General features: G+C 44.4%; 1 protein-coding gene across 10 annotated transcripts in view; it reads right to left on the bottom strand.

The window, feature by feature from the left end:
• Positions 1–223: 223 nt before the first annotated feature.
• Positions 224–16674, bottom strand: part of DLC1 (DLC1 Rho GTPase activating protein) — a 515132-nt gene continuing 498681 nt past the window's right edge. For 7 of the 10 annotated variants that reach the window (XM_086380730.1, XM_086380729.1, XM_086380728.1 and 4 more), the window contains 10 exons: positions 15144–16552; positions 14101–14277; positions 11477–11636; positions 11149–11347; positions 9312–9525; positions 7545–7659; positions 5690–5908; positions 4683–4900; positions 3764–3937; positions 224–2786 (listed from right to left, as the gene is read on the bottom strand). In XM_086380730.1, the coding sequence (XP_086236856.1) occupies positions 2666–2786; positions 3764–3937; positions 4683–4900; positions 5690–5908; positions 7545–7659; positions 9312–9525; positions 11149–11347; positions 11477–11636; positions 14101–14277; positions 15144–16552 (3006 nt within the window). In that variant the 3' untranslated portion in view covers positions 224–2665. Of the gene's footprint in view, positions 2787–3763; positions 3938–4682; positions 4901–5689; positions 5909–7544; positions 7660–9311; positions 9542–11148; positions 11348–11476; positions 11637–14100; positions 14278–15143; positions 16553–16674 lie in introns of all 10 variants that reach the window. The other 3 variants (XR_015156335.1, XR_015156336.1, XM_086380736.1) reach the window with 2 other exon arrangements.

Genomic DNA, 16674 nt, shown 5'->3' with positions numbered 1-16674 from the left:
GAGAAATGAGACTGGCTGAATTTCGAGCACAAAGAACTCTCTAATTTAGAATCCAGAGCATCTCTGCAGAGCATCTATGTCTTCTTCAGTTTGAACTTTGAGATTTCACTAGATGTAACAAGTTCCAGTCCCTGCCATCTCAAAATGGGCACGGAAGAGCCACAGTGACAGAGAGCATCATAGATTCGATCGATTTTCAAACAACAGACACAAATTCAATCAATTCCACTTGGCAAATAATAAATTTATTAGGTGCCTACAAGTACAAAACACTGAAAGCTGCTGTCGGGGATTATAAAGACATGTAGAAGAGCCCTGCTCTCAGAGAGCTTACAGTCTAGGCAATTAGTCACAATTAGTAAGTTGGGGCAATGTCACGGTAGGTGGCTTAAAGCAGACTTCTTGAAAATGTTCATATCCTTCACATTCTCCTCCGGTCAAATATGTAAGGAATCCTTTGAACAGGAAAGCAAACAGTGGGAAAGAGACCTTTTATGGAATGAATCCATGACCTTGGCTTTGCTTAGGGGCATCTTTCGGTTGCTGTTGCTTATTCTTGTAACTTTCTCAGCATCGTTTCCTCGTGACCTTTGTTTGGAGAGCATCTCTGTGCTTCCTGAACCTTCACCAGGGTTTCCTGTTTGTGAGTGAGTGGCTCAGTTGCAGTTTGGCCTTGGAATGATTTGCAGTCTGATTTTTTCCTGCAGCAAATCTGTATTTTCATTTCAATTGATGCTAGGATGGTAAGCCTTGCCATCTGTGGTTTGAAGGGTGGTAGAGAGATGCAATACAATGGAAAGCAGGCCAGACATTTCCCTTACTTTAAACATTTAATAGTGCACTTATTGATTATATTCTGTACAGATATAGAGCAAGTTATAAACCTCTTCTTTTATTTACTTTTTTTCACTTAGACTGTATTCATGTAAAGTGTATTTACATTAGCAAAAAACAAAAAACAAACCAAAAAGACTTGAGGTACAAAATCCAAAAGAATATCTGAGGTATAAATACAAGTATATTTTAAATAATAATTTTTATCATGCTTTATCTATGTTGGGAAGCACAGTGGACAGGTAGGTGTACATATTTCTTAATAGAATGGTATATACAACATACAATCTTACAAATCTGAAGGCCATTAAAATTGCATATACAAGTATATCTTCATGAGGAACACTAATATCCAAAATACTCAAATTAAACTCTCATCTGTCCCCCGCCCCTTAATTCTTCAAAGAACCTTTGAAATAACACTGACAATGGTAACTAAATTATAACAAAATTAAAATCCTTCTTACAACTCTCATTCATACATTATTCACTTTTGATCCATATAAAATAAATTTCACTAATACTGTCTTTTGAGCCAACCTTTACTATTACAGTAAAACCTGTATAAAGACCACCCTTCCAAAACCCTGCACAAGTGTATTTTTATTTGTTTTTACTGTGATTAGAACTTTCCATTACTACTAAAATCTATCCCAAGGGCTTCAGAAAAGAGAAGAAAAAGAAATATAGGAAAAACAAAACAAACCCTCTTTGCTGATAAGGACAAATCCAATTAATAAACATATGCAGCTTTAAAAAAATGCTGCTAATAACCATAACAACAACAAGCAACTTTTTGGTTGGGTTACATTTGCACGGAGTTCCCTGGGACATAAGTTTCCTGTGTTCCCATACATAGTGCCTTTAAGAGTTTCTCCTAACACAGACATGCAAAGACTTTGCAGATACATAGAAAGTATTGATACTTGATTCAGAAGTAGATAGAGTGGTCAGTTTTCACATCTCAACTTAAAAACCAAACCAAACCAAAACAAAACTGCTTTGGTGCTAGCAAGGAAGAATTTCCATCCCTGAATTCACCTCTATTGGATAACAACAACTTTGCTCCTTGCAATCAGATTTAGAGACAAACTGCGTTCGAAAGGGGCTATCTGAGTAAATTACAACCACTTTTAAGGTAAAGAAGAGGTTGGTGGAAAAGGAATATGTCTACTAACTCAGAAAAGAAAAGAAAAAAAAAGACATGGGTGGGTTGTCCAACACCCCAAAATAAACGGGTTCCCTTTCTGGACGATTCCATGGGTGGTCAGATATTCCCAGTTAAACTGGACCTGGTGCATCAAAATCCTTCTTGGAGGTGTCTCAGTGTGCCAGACACTGCGGCCCAACTTACACATCTCTGCCATTCAACCAGCAACAAACACACATACACACGCTCCTCTGTGCAAACCTTTCTTTGCTCTTCTCAGTGAGAAAACATGTCAAAGAGGACCAACTATTCCAGTGGATACACCCATCCCTCCACACACTGCAAAGAAAATGACATAGGTACATGTAACACAGACGCTGACATTGCAAGAAAATGAAGTCTCTTCATTATCTTCCCGAATGCAGTTATAGAGTTTTGCTTCTCAGAAGCAATTCAAATAAGAATACATTTTTTTTTTGCACAGTCATATATTCCAGTCAAGGTCCATAATACAGACCTTACACAAACAAGAAGCAGCTTTAGAAAGGTATCAAATCGCTATAGTCAGTTCCCACTCTCCAATTTGTAGTTTCGTTTCAGGATCAGACACTGAACCCAATCTTCCAAGAACTGGCAAGTGTTCTAGAAACAAACGCCCAGACAGTGGACACGCTTCAGGAATCACCTAGATTTGGTGTCTTTGGTTTCAGTGTTCTGATGACTGAAGGAGTCTCGGATCTTTACCACTTCAGCTGCACACAAATGTCCAAAAGATTTCGTGTACCACTCTGGCATGTGGCCCCTACGGCAGACAGAAAGGAAACGCAAACAAATTATTCAAGTTGGAAAACCCTGAATCAGCTGAAGGGATTTCTGAATACACTTCTATTTCTTGATGTGCAAATGTGCAAGTAAAGATCTTTCTTACTATTCCAAAGTAATCTCCTGGCACCTTCATCACACTTATGGAACCAGAAGTTTCTCAAGGAACAGCCTACTGAGTGCAAATATGGGATGAGACTGGGCTTCCCTGGTGGTTCAGACAGTAAAGAATCTGACTGCAATACAGGAGACCTGGGTTCGATCCCGGGGTTGGGAAGATCCCCAGCAGGAGGAAATGGCAACCCACTCCAGTATTTTTGCCTGGAGAATCTCACGGACAGAGGGAGGGTTAAGTCCATGGGGTCACAAAGAGTCAGACGTGACCGAACAACTAACCCACACAGACTGGGTATAACTGTTCAGGAAACCTCTGGCATATAGAACAAAAACAAAAGTACGGCAATGTAAAGACTTCAAACAAGAATTGATTTAGCAGGACAGCCACTTTGGAAAGTTTTCAGAGGTTGATTTTTTTTTTTTTCTTGTTTTTTTTTGATAAGAACTCACACTGATCTAAGACACAGAGCATAGGCCTAATTAATTACTAAAAGGGCATGTCATATTATTCAAATATCTTTGAATATAAAATAACACACATCGGCTTGCTGATTCAAACTCTCATTTCCTGTGGCTTTAAGCTCATGGTAGAACCACCATATCTGCATTGCTTTAATACCAAATTCTCTAAAGGGTGGAAATTAGTAAGTGGTATCCAGAAGACCCAGAAATGTGAAGGAGTTACTTTATAAACACTGCTCTTCATGGAGCATCCAAGATGCAAGGATGTATTCATTTAAGCCATTTTCTTTTTTGCATCAGACAAAAAGTCTGAATCTACTTTATGCCCCTCACTCACGATGTCAAAAAAAACAAAAAAAAATCAGCATCAGAACGTACCTTAAGTCTGCTCTGCACATGTAGGTGAGTTTGGATTTCCCTGACCCACAGGGTTCGATCAGATACCTGGCCAGGAGCACATTGACCCTCACTCCCACCACAGGGGCCCGGTCATGATCCACCGAGGTGAGTAAAAGGGCACAGGCTCCCTTGGGTAAATTAGTCCTCCATGTTCTGCAGAGACAAAACGAGACGGGGAGTAAATGGGAGGAGGTTCCTGAAAGCCAAGTTTAAAACGGGGCCTCACTCTTACAGGAGGGAGCTGAAAGGCAGGATAGGGGCCCCCTGGTGACCCAGCCTGGGCAGAAAGCATCCTTGTGCAAGAACTCACGAATGGCTCACTCTGTACAGAGGCCCTTCTGCAGTGTGTATACAGGCTCACACAGTCAGTTCTTTGAAAGAGAACCAAACTGAAGCAAATTTGAAAACCCTTTTTATGTTTCACAAATGTACTAGAACGTGGACGTCCAAATGAATGTTACTCTGTTGGAGAAGTTCTGGACTAATGATGTGACATTTCCTCAAAGATTGTTGAAATTCTTCCCTCAATAATGTCTTCAGAGAATGTAGGAACTACATATAAATCAGCTTCAACCACAGCTCACTTGGGACTCAAATGTTATTTCCTGGCTGATGCATTCACTAGCTATTTCTGAGAAAATCTATCCTAAAGGGGAAAAAATAGCTACCACTGAGCACATTTGATGGACTGTGCCTCTCTCTCTGAGCTCAGTTCTGAGACTTCAAACCATTTTCAGGGATGGACACACTGCTGGAATAAATGCAGATGTTATCTTTCTTATCTGGAAGGGGTCAATGCTTTTATGGAAGCGTATGTTCTATTTTAAGTAATTTTAATGTAACGTTCAGTGACATATAAGCTCATTCTTGCCATAATAATCAATCCGGAAGCTCTCACCTCAAAACGACATAGTCCCGAGCAGGATGGGGTGCCATACTGTTTTGGACATACTGGTAAATTTCAGTCTGGCTGTCCAGGATTTCAATCACTTTTGAATCCAACAAGTCTACATCCCAGAGGTGCTGCTCTTTCAGGAGGCGCTTTAAGATTTCCTCGGGTGTTGCAGGGACTTCGATGGTTGCCCGCCAAAGCCTCAGAGGTGGTCCTTCACTCACCTAAGAAGAAGATAGACTTTTCAGTGCCGAGACAGTCCCTACGCATCTAGACTCTTAAGACAAACTGCTAGCCGGGTACATGGACCTAATGCTTATTTCTGACTTTAACAGGCTGCTGACCTCAAGCATATTCAAGATCAGAACAGAAAGCAGATAGGACTGCTGGCGTCACCTCTGATTTTATCTGTTTTCCTGGGACCCATATTAGGGTCAGTGCTATGAAAGTAAGATCCGTTTGCACGTCCAAGCCTGCATGGCCATCTGGACTGTGCTCAAGGTTTCTTTCTTCTCAAGGTGGTGGAGACAAGTCAACAAATACCTCCACGTGCATGGAAAGCCACACAGGATACCTCTGCCCTCAAGGGGCTTTCAAGTTAAACCAACCATCCCTGCCCCCAGCACTCCCTGCTTATTAGAAGGTGAGAAGAGTGACTGAGAACAGAGGAGAGCCTGAGGAGGTTCTAATCAAAGGATGGAAACAGCCAGCTCCTCATAAAACGCCCGGAGGCCCAAGACCATTAGTAAAACATTCCAGGAAACTCTTGCATGATTCTGTGGAGCCAAAGGATTTCACTAGGGAGTTTCCTCTGACATGAGTTCAATGAGCACCACCCCTCATTGAACTGGTTTCCACTCTTACCGCGGGGATATGAATCACCTATCTGCCCAGCTCTAGAGGGAAAGCGATGGGTGACAGGCCGCCCCTGTGTTGGCAAAAAGGTCTGGTCTCTAATGAATCCAAGTCCCAACCACCAGACTCGAATGGCCGAAAATGAGAATATGACTTACCTTCTTATAAGAGAGCTCGGCCTGCTCAGATGTGGAGTAACTGACCCAGCCTTTGAACTTCTCCTTGACCTCTTTAAACAGGCTGTCCACACAGTCTTGGAGGAAGTGTTGGTAGTCGGCTGAGTCATCATTACAAAGGCGTCCTAACGCTTCGAGGGTAAGGGGCTTTAGCTCCTGTTCGGTGTAGGAATTTCGACATCGGCTCATTTCCTCAGGAACCTGGGAGGGACACGAGAGACAAAAAGGATGTCTGCTGCCCGTCGGTGGAGGTGCAGGATCCTCCAGGCTGCGAAAGCAGTCTAATCCCCAGGCTTCCACCAGGTGAAGGGTGTCCCTGCTGACTCCATGAGGTATCACGAGGACACAAGCAGAGCACCTTCATAAAGGTACCTAAGCTTATTCTTGTGCAAGGTCCTCCTCTTTAGGAAGAAGTTAGAGTAGAAGACAAAGTAACCAAACAAGGCGTACACTGACGAGGACACAGAATTTTGTTTTTGAAACTGAAGTATAGCTAATTGTTTTATATACTCCATTTAAACTTATGATAAAGTATTGCCTATATTCCCTGTGCTGTACAATGTATCTTGTGGTTTAACCCCTCAAACCACTATTTTGTTCTCTATACCCATGAGTCTGTTTCTGTTTCACTGTATTCATTGTTTTATTTTTTAGGTTCTACATATAAGGACATACAGGTGCATGCAGTACTTGTTTTTCCCTGTGCGGCTTATTACACTAAGCATAACGCCCTCCAGGTCCATCCACGGTGTTGCAAATGGCAAAACTTGAAATTTCATTCTTTTAAATGGCGGAGTAGTATTTCATTTTATAGACACACACACAGACACACCCCACATATTCTTTAGTTCTTTATCCTTCCATCTCATGGACACTTAGGTTTAGTGTTTTGTTTTGTTTTTTCTTTGGATATACACCTAGGAGTGGAATTGCTGGATTATAAGGTAGTTCTCAGAGGAGGCAATGGCACCCCACTCTAGTACTCTTGCTTGGAAAATCCCATGGACGGAGGAGCCTGTTAGGCTGCAGTCCGTGGGGTCGCTAAGAGTCGGACATGACTGAGCGACTTCACTTTCACTTTTCACTTTCATGCATTGGAGAAGGAAATGGCAACCCACTCCAGTGTTCTTGCCTGGAGAATCCCAGGGACAGGGGAGCCTGGTGGGCTGCCGTCTATGGGGTCGCACAGAGTTGGACACGACTGAAGCGCCTTAGCAGTAGCAGCAGCAAGGTAGTTCTATTTTTAATTTTTTGAGGAAAGGCCATACTGTTTCCCATAGTGGTTGTACCTCAGATACAGAATTTACTTCAGATAATTTGTAGCTTTTGTTTTCTAAATAAAGGGGTATGAAAGTTGGCAATTTCATGAAACATATTAACTCTACTGAGCTTATATATTATAAAATATAAAAATAAGACATTCTCAGACTACATATATAATTTCCAGCTTGGAAAAGATCTTTTGGTTATGATGTGAAAAGTATGGAGCCAAAGATTCTGCCCTATTTATATTATCCTCAACAAATAACAATGGAGAAGGCAATGGCATCCCACTCCAGTACTCTTGCCTGGAAAATCCCACAGACAGAGGAGCCTGGTAGGCTGCAGTCCATGGGGTCGCTAAGAGTCGGACACGACTGAGCAACTTCACTTTCACTTTTCACTTTCATGCACTGGAGAAGGAAATGGCAACCTACTCCAGTGTTCTTGCCTGGAGAATCCCAGGGACAGGGGAGCCTGGTGGGCTGCCATCTATGGGGTTACACAGAGTCGGACATGTCTGAAGTGACTTAGCAGCAGCAGCATCAACAAATAACAAAACTTTCCATCTCCCTACCTGGAAAAGCTTCTTGCACTCAGCAATCATATGGGCTAGCCCTTGAGTGGCAGCGAGATTCTCATTCAGATCTTTTTGATCTGGTTTGCCCAAACTCTGTTTTCTTTGCATTACCCTAGAGAGAGAAATGAGGGAGAGGCAAGATTCAAATGTTTATATATTTTTAATCAATGTGTTATTCTAGGAAACCTAAAGGAGAGAAAAAGGCTATTTCACTGGAGCTTATTTGACATTAAGTAGTTGAACAGAGTTTTACTTTGGTCACTAAAATTTCTCAGTTGTACCAACAACACACAAAAAACATGAAAGAGACAGTCTGTGATGAAATCCAGGCTATTTAAAGCCATCATGTTAGGGACTTCCCTTGTGGTCCAGTGATTACATATCTAAGCTCCCAAAGCAGGGGGCATGGGTTCGACTCCTGGTCGAGGTAACTAAGATTCCCCCATACCATGCAGCCCATAAAAATAAAACCACCATGTTAAATAGGTTGCTATTGAAACAGAGAAGCTTTTAAGGTCTATAAATGTGGGGTAGGAAGAAGGAAAGGCAGCTTTGACTGGTGGGTGGGTGGGAAGCACTCATCATTGGGGTAAATAGGACCATTCTTTCCAGTTTAAAATTAAACAGGAGCCCCTCCTGTTGGTGAGAGAAAAGTCTATTGTTTCCTAGGGGTTTTGTCTTAATCTTATCTGATCTCTTTCTACTGCTCCCCTTTAGTTCTCTATCCCATTAAAGCAGGAATGCTCTAGTCAATGGTTAGAACTAGTTAATTAAGCATTGTATGTCTTTTGGAAGCAAAGCTAACTTCACCTAACACAACTAGGCCCCACCCCACCAACTGAGAACTATCTGTCAAGTTCCTTTAGAGTTGAGGAAAAGGATCAGCAGGATGAATTTGGTAGAAAGGAGTTAATGACGCCTTTCCTACTTCATATAAAATATTCGTGTAAGTAAGAAGTTCCTCTGCCATTTTTTGTGTTTTCCCCATCCATCAGACAGAAGCAAGTTAGTTCCTTAATGGACCTGCCTCGCAGTCCCACCTCATGTATAAAATAGATACTAACAGCAGCTTCACCTCCTTCAATTGTTAGGAGGATTAAAGTTGATAATGAAACCCAGGGTGTAGCCCCTTGCTGGGGACAGAATACGGTGCTGAGCAAACATCAGCCTTAGTTATTTTCCAGATTCCTCGACTTCCACAGTCACTTCACCTTCTCTACATCTAAGGAGAAACTCTGCAACATTGGCTCAGCAGGGTTCTTAACTTCGAGGCTGAACACCATCTTTCCTTATTTCACATCCAGCTCCTTTCAACCTCTGGCACAGGCCAGCAGCTCGGTTCTACTGAAGAAGCCAAGCCAGACTGGTTTTATTTATGCAGAAGCCAGGACTGTTTTTGAGGTCAGTAAACCCTCATGATTCTTTGTGGGTACAAAGTACGATGACCATGTTACCGAGGGCACTGACAAAGGGTCAGGGGAAACCCTTGCCGTGGCAAAGCAGGAATGCAAATGTTTCTCAAAAGCGGGTTAAAACTACATTGTCTAGGAGGCCACACCCCCAGGGCTGAGTAGGAAGGATAGGAGAAGCACAGGGGAGGAACGTGAGCTGCGAAAGAAGGAGGTCAAACTCCGTTTTGCTGGATTCACGTATTAAAACAACAAAAAAACAGGCGGACAGCCCTGTTAGGACAGGGAGGCTGCCGCTGTCCGAACAACGGGGCGTGTGCATCGTCACCGCGCCCGCAGCTCACTGGCCCCGTACCTGGGGGAGGAGTTCTCTCTCTTCAGAGTGTTGAGGTGGAAGAGAGAAGGCGCCAAGCACACGGCCAGGTTGGTGGGGGTCATCTGGTTCTCCTTGACGGCTGCGGTGACATCGCTCAGGAAGTAAAGGAGCGTCTGTAGGACCTCCCGGTTCTCGTCGGGCAAGAGCATGATGGCCGCCTTGATCGCCTGGAGACGCTGGTCCTTGGGCACGTCTGCACGACACCAGCACTTCCCCCGTCAACCCAGTGATTTTCCATGTACTTTCGCAAGGAAACGTCCCGAAAGCAAAGACCTCAGCCCAGCACTGAACAAGCACTTGCAGAAAGTGTACTTGAGGTTAATATGGAAGAGATTAGGGATTGCCACCAACGTCACTACCCTCAAGCATTTCCTGCCTGTGGAGGAACTGAGAATTTTAAACACCCACCATGCCAATATACTCCTAAATCCACCCAGAGTTCAACTCCAGATGATGTCTGCTGTTTTCTTTTAGTTTACAGAAATTTGATTCTTTCTTTTCTAAGTACTTTTTTCCAAAACTCCTAGTTTACCATTCTCAATTACTGAACATTATAGGCTTATACTTTTGTTCAGTTTCAAGAAATTTATTACAGACACATACAAAAGTACAAAAACTGAGATTTCTTCACTTTGACTACAAAGTGTTCAGCATCTCCGAGGACTTTCCTAATTTTAACCGATCTGCTCATTCTTTAAATGAGGAAAGGAAGCTGCGAAAATCTTCAATTTAAACAACAGATGTTTTTTATGTAGTAATTTAAGCTTTGGAAAGCCTACTGAGAGGCTGGTAGTAAAAATATATGCTTGAGAAATAAACCCATAAAAATATAAATAATTTAACAATGTAATACAATGTATATATATGTAGAAACTAATAAAACAGGTAGAAAATGCTAAACACAACTTTCAGGTCTCCTATACTAGGCAAAATTTTTCTTTTGAAAGGCATGTGGTGGAAAATTCAAGTCACTCAAACGCAGCTCCATAGGACAAACCGATTAAACAGCTCCATGGTTACAATACATAACAAATACCTTGGTGGGGGAAATGTGACCTGTGTTTTCATAAAATCTGAAAGGATGAAACAAATAATGAAATAATCCAGACCAGCTCCATGTCTCATAAAATCAAGTCCCATGCGCCAATTCTAAAGACAATTCTAGCTCTGAGAGAAGCTGCTTTTAAATTACATTGCTGTAATACCACACCGAGCCAAGAAAAACACAAGGCTGTAAAAGCTATAATCCTGATCTTGATCATTAATTTAGACAACTGTTTGCTTTAAGCTTTACTTAAAAGTGAGATGGGCATGGGGATTGTTTTCCCAACTATTTCTGGCAGAAGCTGAGATGCATAACAGAAAGATTATTTATTCATTTTACAGCAAGATAAAACACATGGACACCTGTGAAATTTTAAACACAACAGGCTTTGCTAGAGAGAAGTGAAGCAACGGAAATACCTATAGACAAGACAGAGAGAGAGAGAGATCTTGGAATCTGCTCTTTTAAGTATGTTAGATTAACACTGTTCTTGAATGAAAAAAAAAATGAGTTCCTGGATTTGAATGTAAAAATGTACAATTGCTTAGTAATTGGAGAATGATGACAAAGGAGTTTTTCCTGCACTGCTCAACAGATGTACACAAATCTGTTTTGCAAACAAGAAAGCAAAAAAGAAACAAAACAAAAACTGATGACCTGTCTCTAAGAGGTCACGATGTGGGTCCAAAAGAATGGCATCAAAGGAGCTACAGGTTTTGGCTGACCCCACTTTCCCCCCCGCCAACCATGTCAAGGTCAAAGAATACTCACATTGGTATATCTGCAGAAAGGTTTCTGAGAGTTTGTTTGTCATCAGTGGCTCAGGCAGATCTCGAAAATACTGCTTCAACATGTCTGCCACGTCATAAGCAGACTGTCCCTCATAGTTGACACAGTCTATGGTGCTTTCATTCATCTGGCGCAGAGCCTGAATCCGGGATTTGACACCCGATTTTCTGAAGAGTCCAACCTTTGTTGGAAAAACAAAACAAAGTGTAAAGTGTCAAGAGGAAAGCAACATTTTCACTGCAGAACTAGAAGATGATGCATGCACCTGAGCTCCCATGATTACATGGGACCTGCAGACGTCAGCTCTCACCTGATCCAAACAATGGTTGCGGAGGTAGCGCATGGCCTGCTGGATGCTCTGGGGGAGGGGCTGTCCTGTGCGCTGCACGTTGACTGTCAGAGGGACTCCGAATACATTCCGGTCCTTGTAGTCTGGAACCTTGATCCTTTTCATGAACTTGGGCACAGCCCTATCGAAAAAATATTGCGGTCGGAAGGGATACATTTACTCACCTTCTGCACATTTTGTCCATCTTTGCAGGTAAACCATGTGGGTTCTAGATCTGTGCTAATAAGTTGGCGATTTCAATTTAAACAAAATTACAAATTCAGTCCCTCAGTCGTATCAGCCACACTTTAAGCGCTAGATAGCCATTTGTGCCTGGTAGCTACTACTGGTCTGTGCAAATATGGACCATTCCTACCACTACAGAAAAGCCCACTGGACAGTGCTGTTCTAGATTTTCTAACCTTTGGGGCCATGAGGCCCAATAACATCTCCTCAGCTGGGGATTCTCCCTCCACTGTTAGCTCTGAGAATGGGGTCTGTCTTCTTAAGGGAGAAGATGGGCTTCCTTCCAAAACGGCGGCACAGGAAGGAACGAGAGGAGAAAGCTACAGTCAAGACCCTAAGTAGGCACTGCAGGATAGAGCCGAGAAACATGTTCCCATTTGTCCTGAAAATGGATGAGAATCATTTCTAAGCTCTTGATGAGATCCCAAAGTATTTAGGGTAAAAAAAAGATCAGGATGGAAAAAAACCCAGCAAATGCATAATGTTGGTCCCACATAATGAGAACCAACTCCAGAGCTCAATGTTGGGGGGAAAGGCAAGCTAATGACCTGAAGTTCAAATAAATTCTCCTGCTGATGACCCGAGAGAACACAACATCTTTAGCTTTCTAAAGGAAGACAGAGGAGAACAATGAGGGTTTTGTGAGCCCACCCCAGGCTCCCTGGAGTCCTGACACCGGGTCCAGCCTGAGCAGCGTGTGCAACAGCAGGAAACCGCTGTCATGTACTTAATGCTGTCAAGCAGAAATTCCAGCTCTACAAATGACCTCTCTGAATGGGACAAGAAAGGGCAAAGCTGAACAGGAAAAGAACTTTGTGTAGAATTTCTCCTTATTCCGTGGATCCCACAGTATGAGGCTTTAACGTTTGGTTTTGACTCACTGGAAAAAACTGACCAGAACTCAAGAAATATTCTGGACTTTCAGATTCTTGAGGGTTTGGTGGTGAGGGGGGGTGGTGGGCCACTCAGAACTGAGAATGTGAAATATGCAGTTTTAAATAGCCAGCAGGGAAACTCTGGCTCAAAGCATAGAGGAACATTGCGGAAGGCAGACTGCCTTGACTTTAGAGTGCTAAACCCACAGCCACCGTGTGTTACTGTTTATAGCTCAGGGAAAGGTAAAACTGAAGCGCAGGGCCAAGTCCGTATTTCCATACAGTGAAGTATATGGATCGTGGCTGTAAGTATGCATAATACTCGCTTTGTCGGGGGAGAAAAGCCCAGCGGCGGAATGTACAAGGAACACATTACGATCTCCACCGAGAATCTGAAGCATGTGGGGGATAAACCAGTCAATACTTATTTCTGTCATTCAGAACAAACAACTTCTGTATTTAGCAGGGCTCACATAATAACAGCCTTTGAACAGGAGATGCTTTGATGCCGAAGTTAACCTCACTATGAGTCCCAAGGAGGGGAGGAGCTGGGGAGAGAAGTTACGTTGCTGCGCTGATTCTGGTTTTGCTACCAAGTGCTACTCATGAAATGGACCGAGTCTCCATTTTATCAAGAACTAATATTGTGCAAGTGGATAATGAACACTTAAGATTAGTGAAAAGACTGAAGGATACCCAGCTGATACTGCAAAATGCGCTGGGATGTCAATGTAGAGACATTTATCTGCTTTGCACTCAGTAGAAAAAAATATGCACATAATGGCTCCTGTCCATGACCTATTCAGCCCAGCAGTCTATGTCTCACAGTATACACACCAAGGGCTGTGCTTTCAAAAGTGTAGACAGTTCAATACATTTTATTTTTGTACATTATTTTTGTTTATAATATATTAGAGTGGTATATTCCTTTATTATTCACTGCTCAAGAATCTTTGTTGGAAAAAACATAACCTAAACTCTTTAGCCCAGGTAGATTTTTGTGATATTGCAGATACCTGTATCAATCAAAAATGATTTCTAAAAAATGTGCATGAAGAGGGTTACAAAGCCAAGCGCTGTACATTAAGCATTTCAAAGTTGCTCTCATAACATCCTATGGTCTAAAATTTTCTTCCCTTCCTTCCAAAATATGATCTGATTCTGCACACGTATTTGCCTGTGGTGGGCTATTCCTACCACTGGGAAGGAAGAGCCCGGACAACGTGGTGGAAGAATAAGGAAGTCTCACCCTACCGACTGGCAGTTTATCATGCCCAGCGCTGAAAACTCAACCAACCCTGATGGAAATTCTCTAAAGCTATGCCAGCTTAAGCCGTATTGTGCGTGGACTTAAGAATGCAGACACTTACAGCGTCAGGACGATGAACTAAAGATACAGGATCCACCTGTTACACCCTCAGTGCTGGGACAGCGCTGGCTGAAAATGTTTTCAAATATGGTTCACTGGGCAGTTTAAATCCTTACCAGCTAAAGCCATGCTTATTAGAAGGCGTGTATTTCTCCAGCAGGGCGGTTAACTTCAAGAGGGAGTACTTCTGCAGCAGGTTCATCTGGGCCACTGACTGGCAGTTAATCTGCAGTGACACGGAGTTTAGGCTCGGCCGATGAGAGCTCTGGAAGCTGTGCCATCTCAGCCTGTGCCTGCGAGAGAAGGGGGAGGAATGTTAGTACGAAAGCTTTGTAATGGGTTGAGGCACAGTCAGCAGTGGGTCACTCACTGGCCTCTAATCTTAGGAACTGAGAAGATTCAATTTCCATTCCAGTTTGTTTTTATTTAAAATTTACTCCTTTAACCACTTTTAGTATACAGTTAAGTTCCCTTGTGGCTCAGCTGGTAAAGAATCTGCCTGCAAGGTAGGAGACCTGGGTTCAATCCCTGCGTTGGGAAGATACCCTGGAGAAGGGAAAGGCTACCCACTCCGGTATTCTGGCCTGGAGAATTCCATGGGCTGTATAGTCCATGGGGTCGCAAAGAGTCACACACAACCGAGTGACTTTCACTCAGTCAAGTACATGAAGCATTAAATACATCCACGGTGTTGGAGTTCCCTGGTGGCTCAGTGGTAAAGAATCCGCCTGCCAAGCAGGAGACATGGATTCAGTCCCTGTGGTCGGGAAGATCCCCTGGAGGAGGAAATGGCAACCCACTCCAGTATTCTTGCCTGGGAAATCCCACAGAAGGAGGAGCCTTGCGGGCTACAGTCCATGGGGTCACAAAGAATTGGACACGACTGAAGTGACTAAGCAACGACGACAACAATGTGTTATACAATCAATCAACCCCGCTATCCATTCACAGAACTGACTTCTTCCCAAACTGAAATTCCGGTACCCAGTGAACAATGTTCATTAATTGTTTAGGATGATAGGATTTTCCCATCTAGCACTTTCCTTAGGAATTTCATGGCTATAAATGGTTCAATCCCATGTTCCCTACACAGCACGCAGAAGCAGCCCCTTTCTGATCACCCGCCCCTCACCCCCACCAGGTAAGAAAAACTCTTCACCTGTTGGACCTGGTCAGGGAGGCCCCGACCCCAGAATCCCTCCTTTCCGGGATGTCAGAGGGCTCCTCAGGCTCATTCAGTGAGTTGCCTGTGCTGTCCAGGTCACTGGGGGTGGCTCGGTCATTGTCCACATCCAGGTGTATCTGCTTGGGAGAGGACGGGCATGGTGAGACCGAGTCCAAGGCCGAGTCGGAGTCTCCCTCATCGGAAAACTTCTCTGACCACTGGTTGACTATCCTCTGCATCCCCTTCACATGGTAGAGGATGTCGTCCAGCTCAGGGAAGATGTCCTCGTTCTCCAGATCGGCCAGGTCACCTGAGCTGGAATAGAGGATAGAGCCCGGCACGTTGTCGTAGATACTCAGGCGGCTGCTCACAGAGCTCGAGGAGTTACGTCTCTTAAGTTCCTTGGGGCTGCTGTTTTCTCTCCTCAGGCTGATGTGGCCGGGGCCGTGGAAGCTCCCGGTCCTCCAGTTCACAGAGCTGTTATTCCCTGAGGGAGAGAAACTGCCATTGGAAAGGGCTTTCGGGAAGGTGCCGGGCTTGTGATCTTCCGGGATGTAGAACACTGTGTCCTCTGGGTAGCTCTCCCGGTTTTTACAGTTCTGCTCCATGACGTTGTTGAAGGTGGACTGATTGAAGGGATCGAAGCCCTCCAAGTACATGCCTCCCCGCTTGTTGCAGGCGCTGAGGCTCCGGGTCCTGGTGACGGGACTGGGCGTGCTCACGTTGCTGCTGGTCTCAGACTGGCTGCTGCTGCTGCTGGTCTGCGTGGAGCTGGATATGCTCCTCTTCCGTACCATGGGGACGTTGATGTGGTTGCCGTTGAGGGCGGAGATCTCCACGCAGTTCAGCTGCTTCAGCTTCTCCTCGTCCACCCCCTCCTGCAGGATGGGCCCACTGATGATCAGACCCAGCTTGGAAGGCGCCTTGTGCTTGCTGTGGTGGGAGCCCTTGAGCTTTAAGCTCTCCATGCGCTTCAGCAGGCTGTGCGTCTTGGACTTGGCGGTCTTCTCGTGGCCCTTCATGCTGAAGCTGAAGCTGGACAGTTCCTTGGGAGAGGGCAGGCTGCAGAAGGAATCATCGTTGCCTACAAAGGTGCCTGAGGAGCAGACGCTGAGGACGGAGTTAGTCCGGGCTGGGGCCGCCTCCCCACGCTGGGGCGCGTGGGTGGTGAGGCTGCCGGTGCTGTGGACAGAAGCCACCTCCTGGCGATCGCTGAGGTCCGTCTGCATGTTTTCATGGCTCGGGGCGCTCTTCAGGTGGACAGCGTCTGGGGACCCAGGGATGGGGTCCTGTTTTGGAGAAAAGACGTCGAACTCTTCAAGCCGGGACCACCTCTTGCTGTCCCTCTGGAAAGTCCATTTGCCACTTATTGCACAAGGCTCGTCCTCGTCGGAATCTTCGCTCTGCAAAGACAGAAGGGAACCATTCGTCCCCTGAAACTGGCAGGCAGCATGGGGCAGGGCATGCCCCGAGGCCCAGGGGCCAGGAGACTGACCATAATGCCATTCGTGTCAATACCCCCCCT

The sequence above is a fragment of the Bos grunniens genome, chromosome 27, assembly GCF_055505025.1.
Source record: "Bos grunniens cultivar Pamir isolate PY7600 chromosome 27, Bosgru_T2T1.0, whole genome shotgun sequence".
Lineage (NCBI taxonomy): Eukaryota > Metazoa > Chordata > Mammalia > Artiodactyla > Bovidae > Bos > Bos grunniens.
Note: the sequence above shows the minus strand (reverse complement) of the source record. Positions and strands in the feature narration are given on the sequence as shown.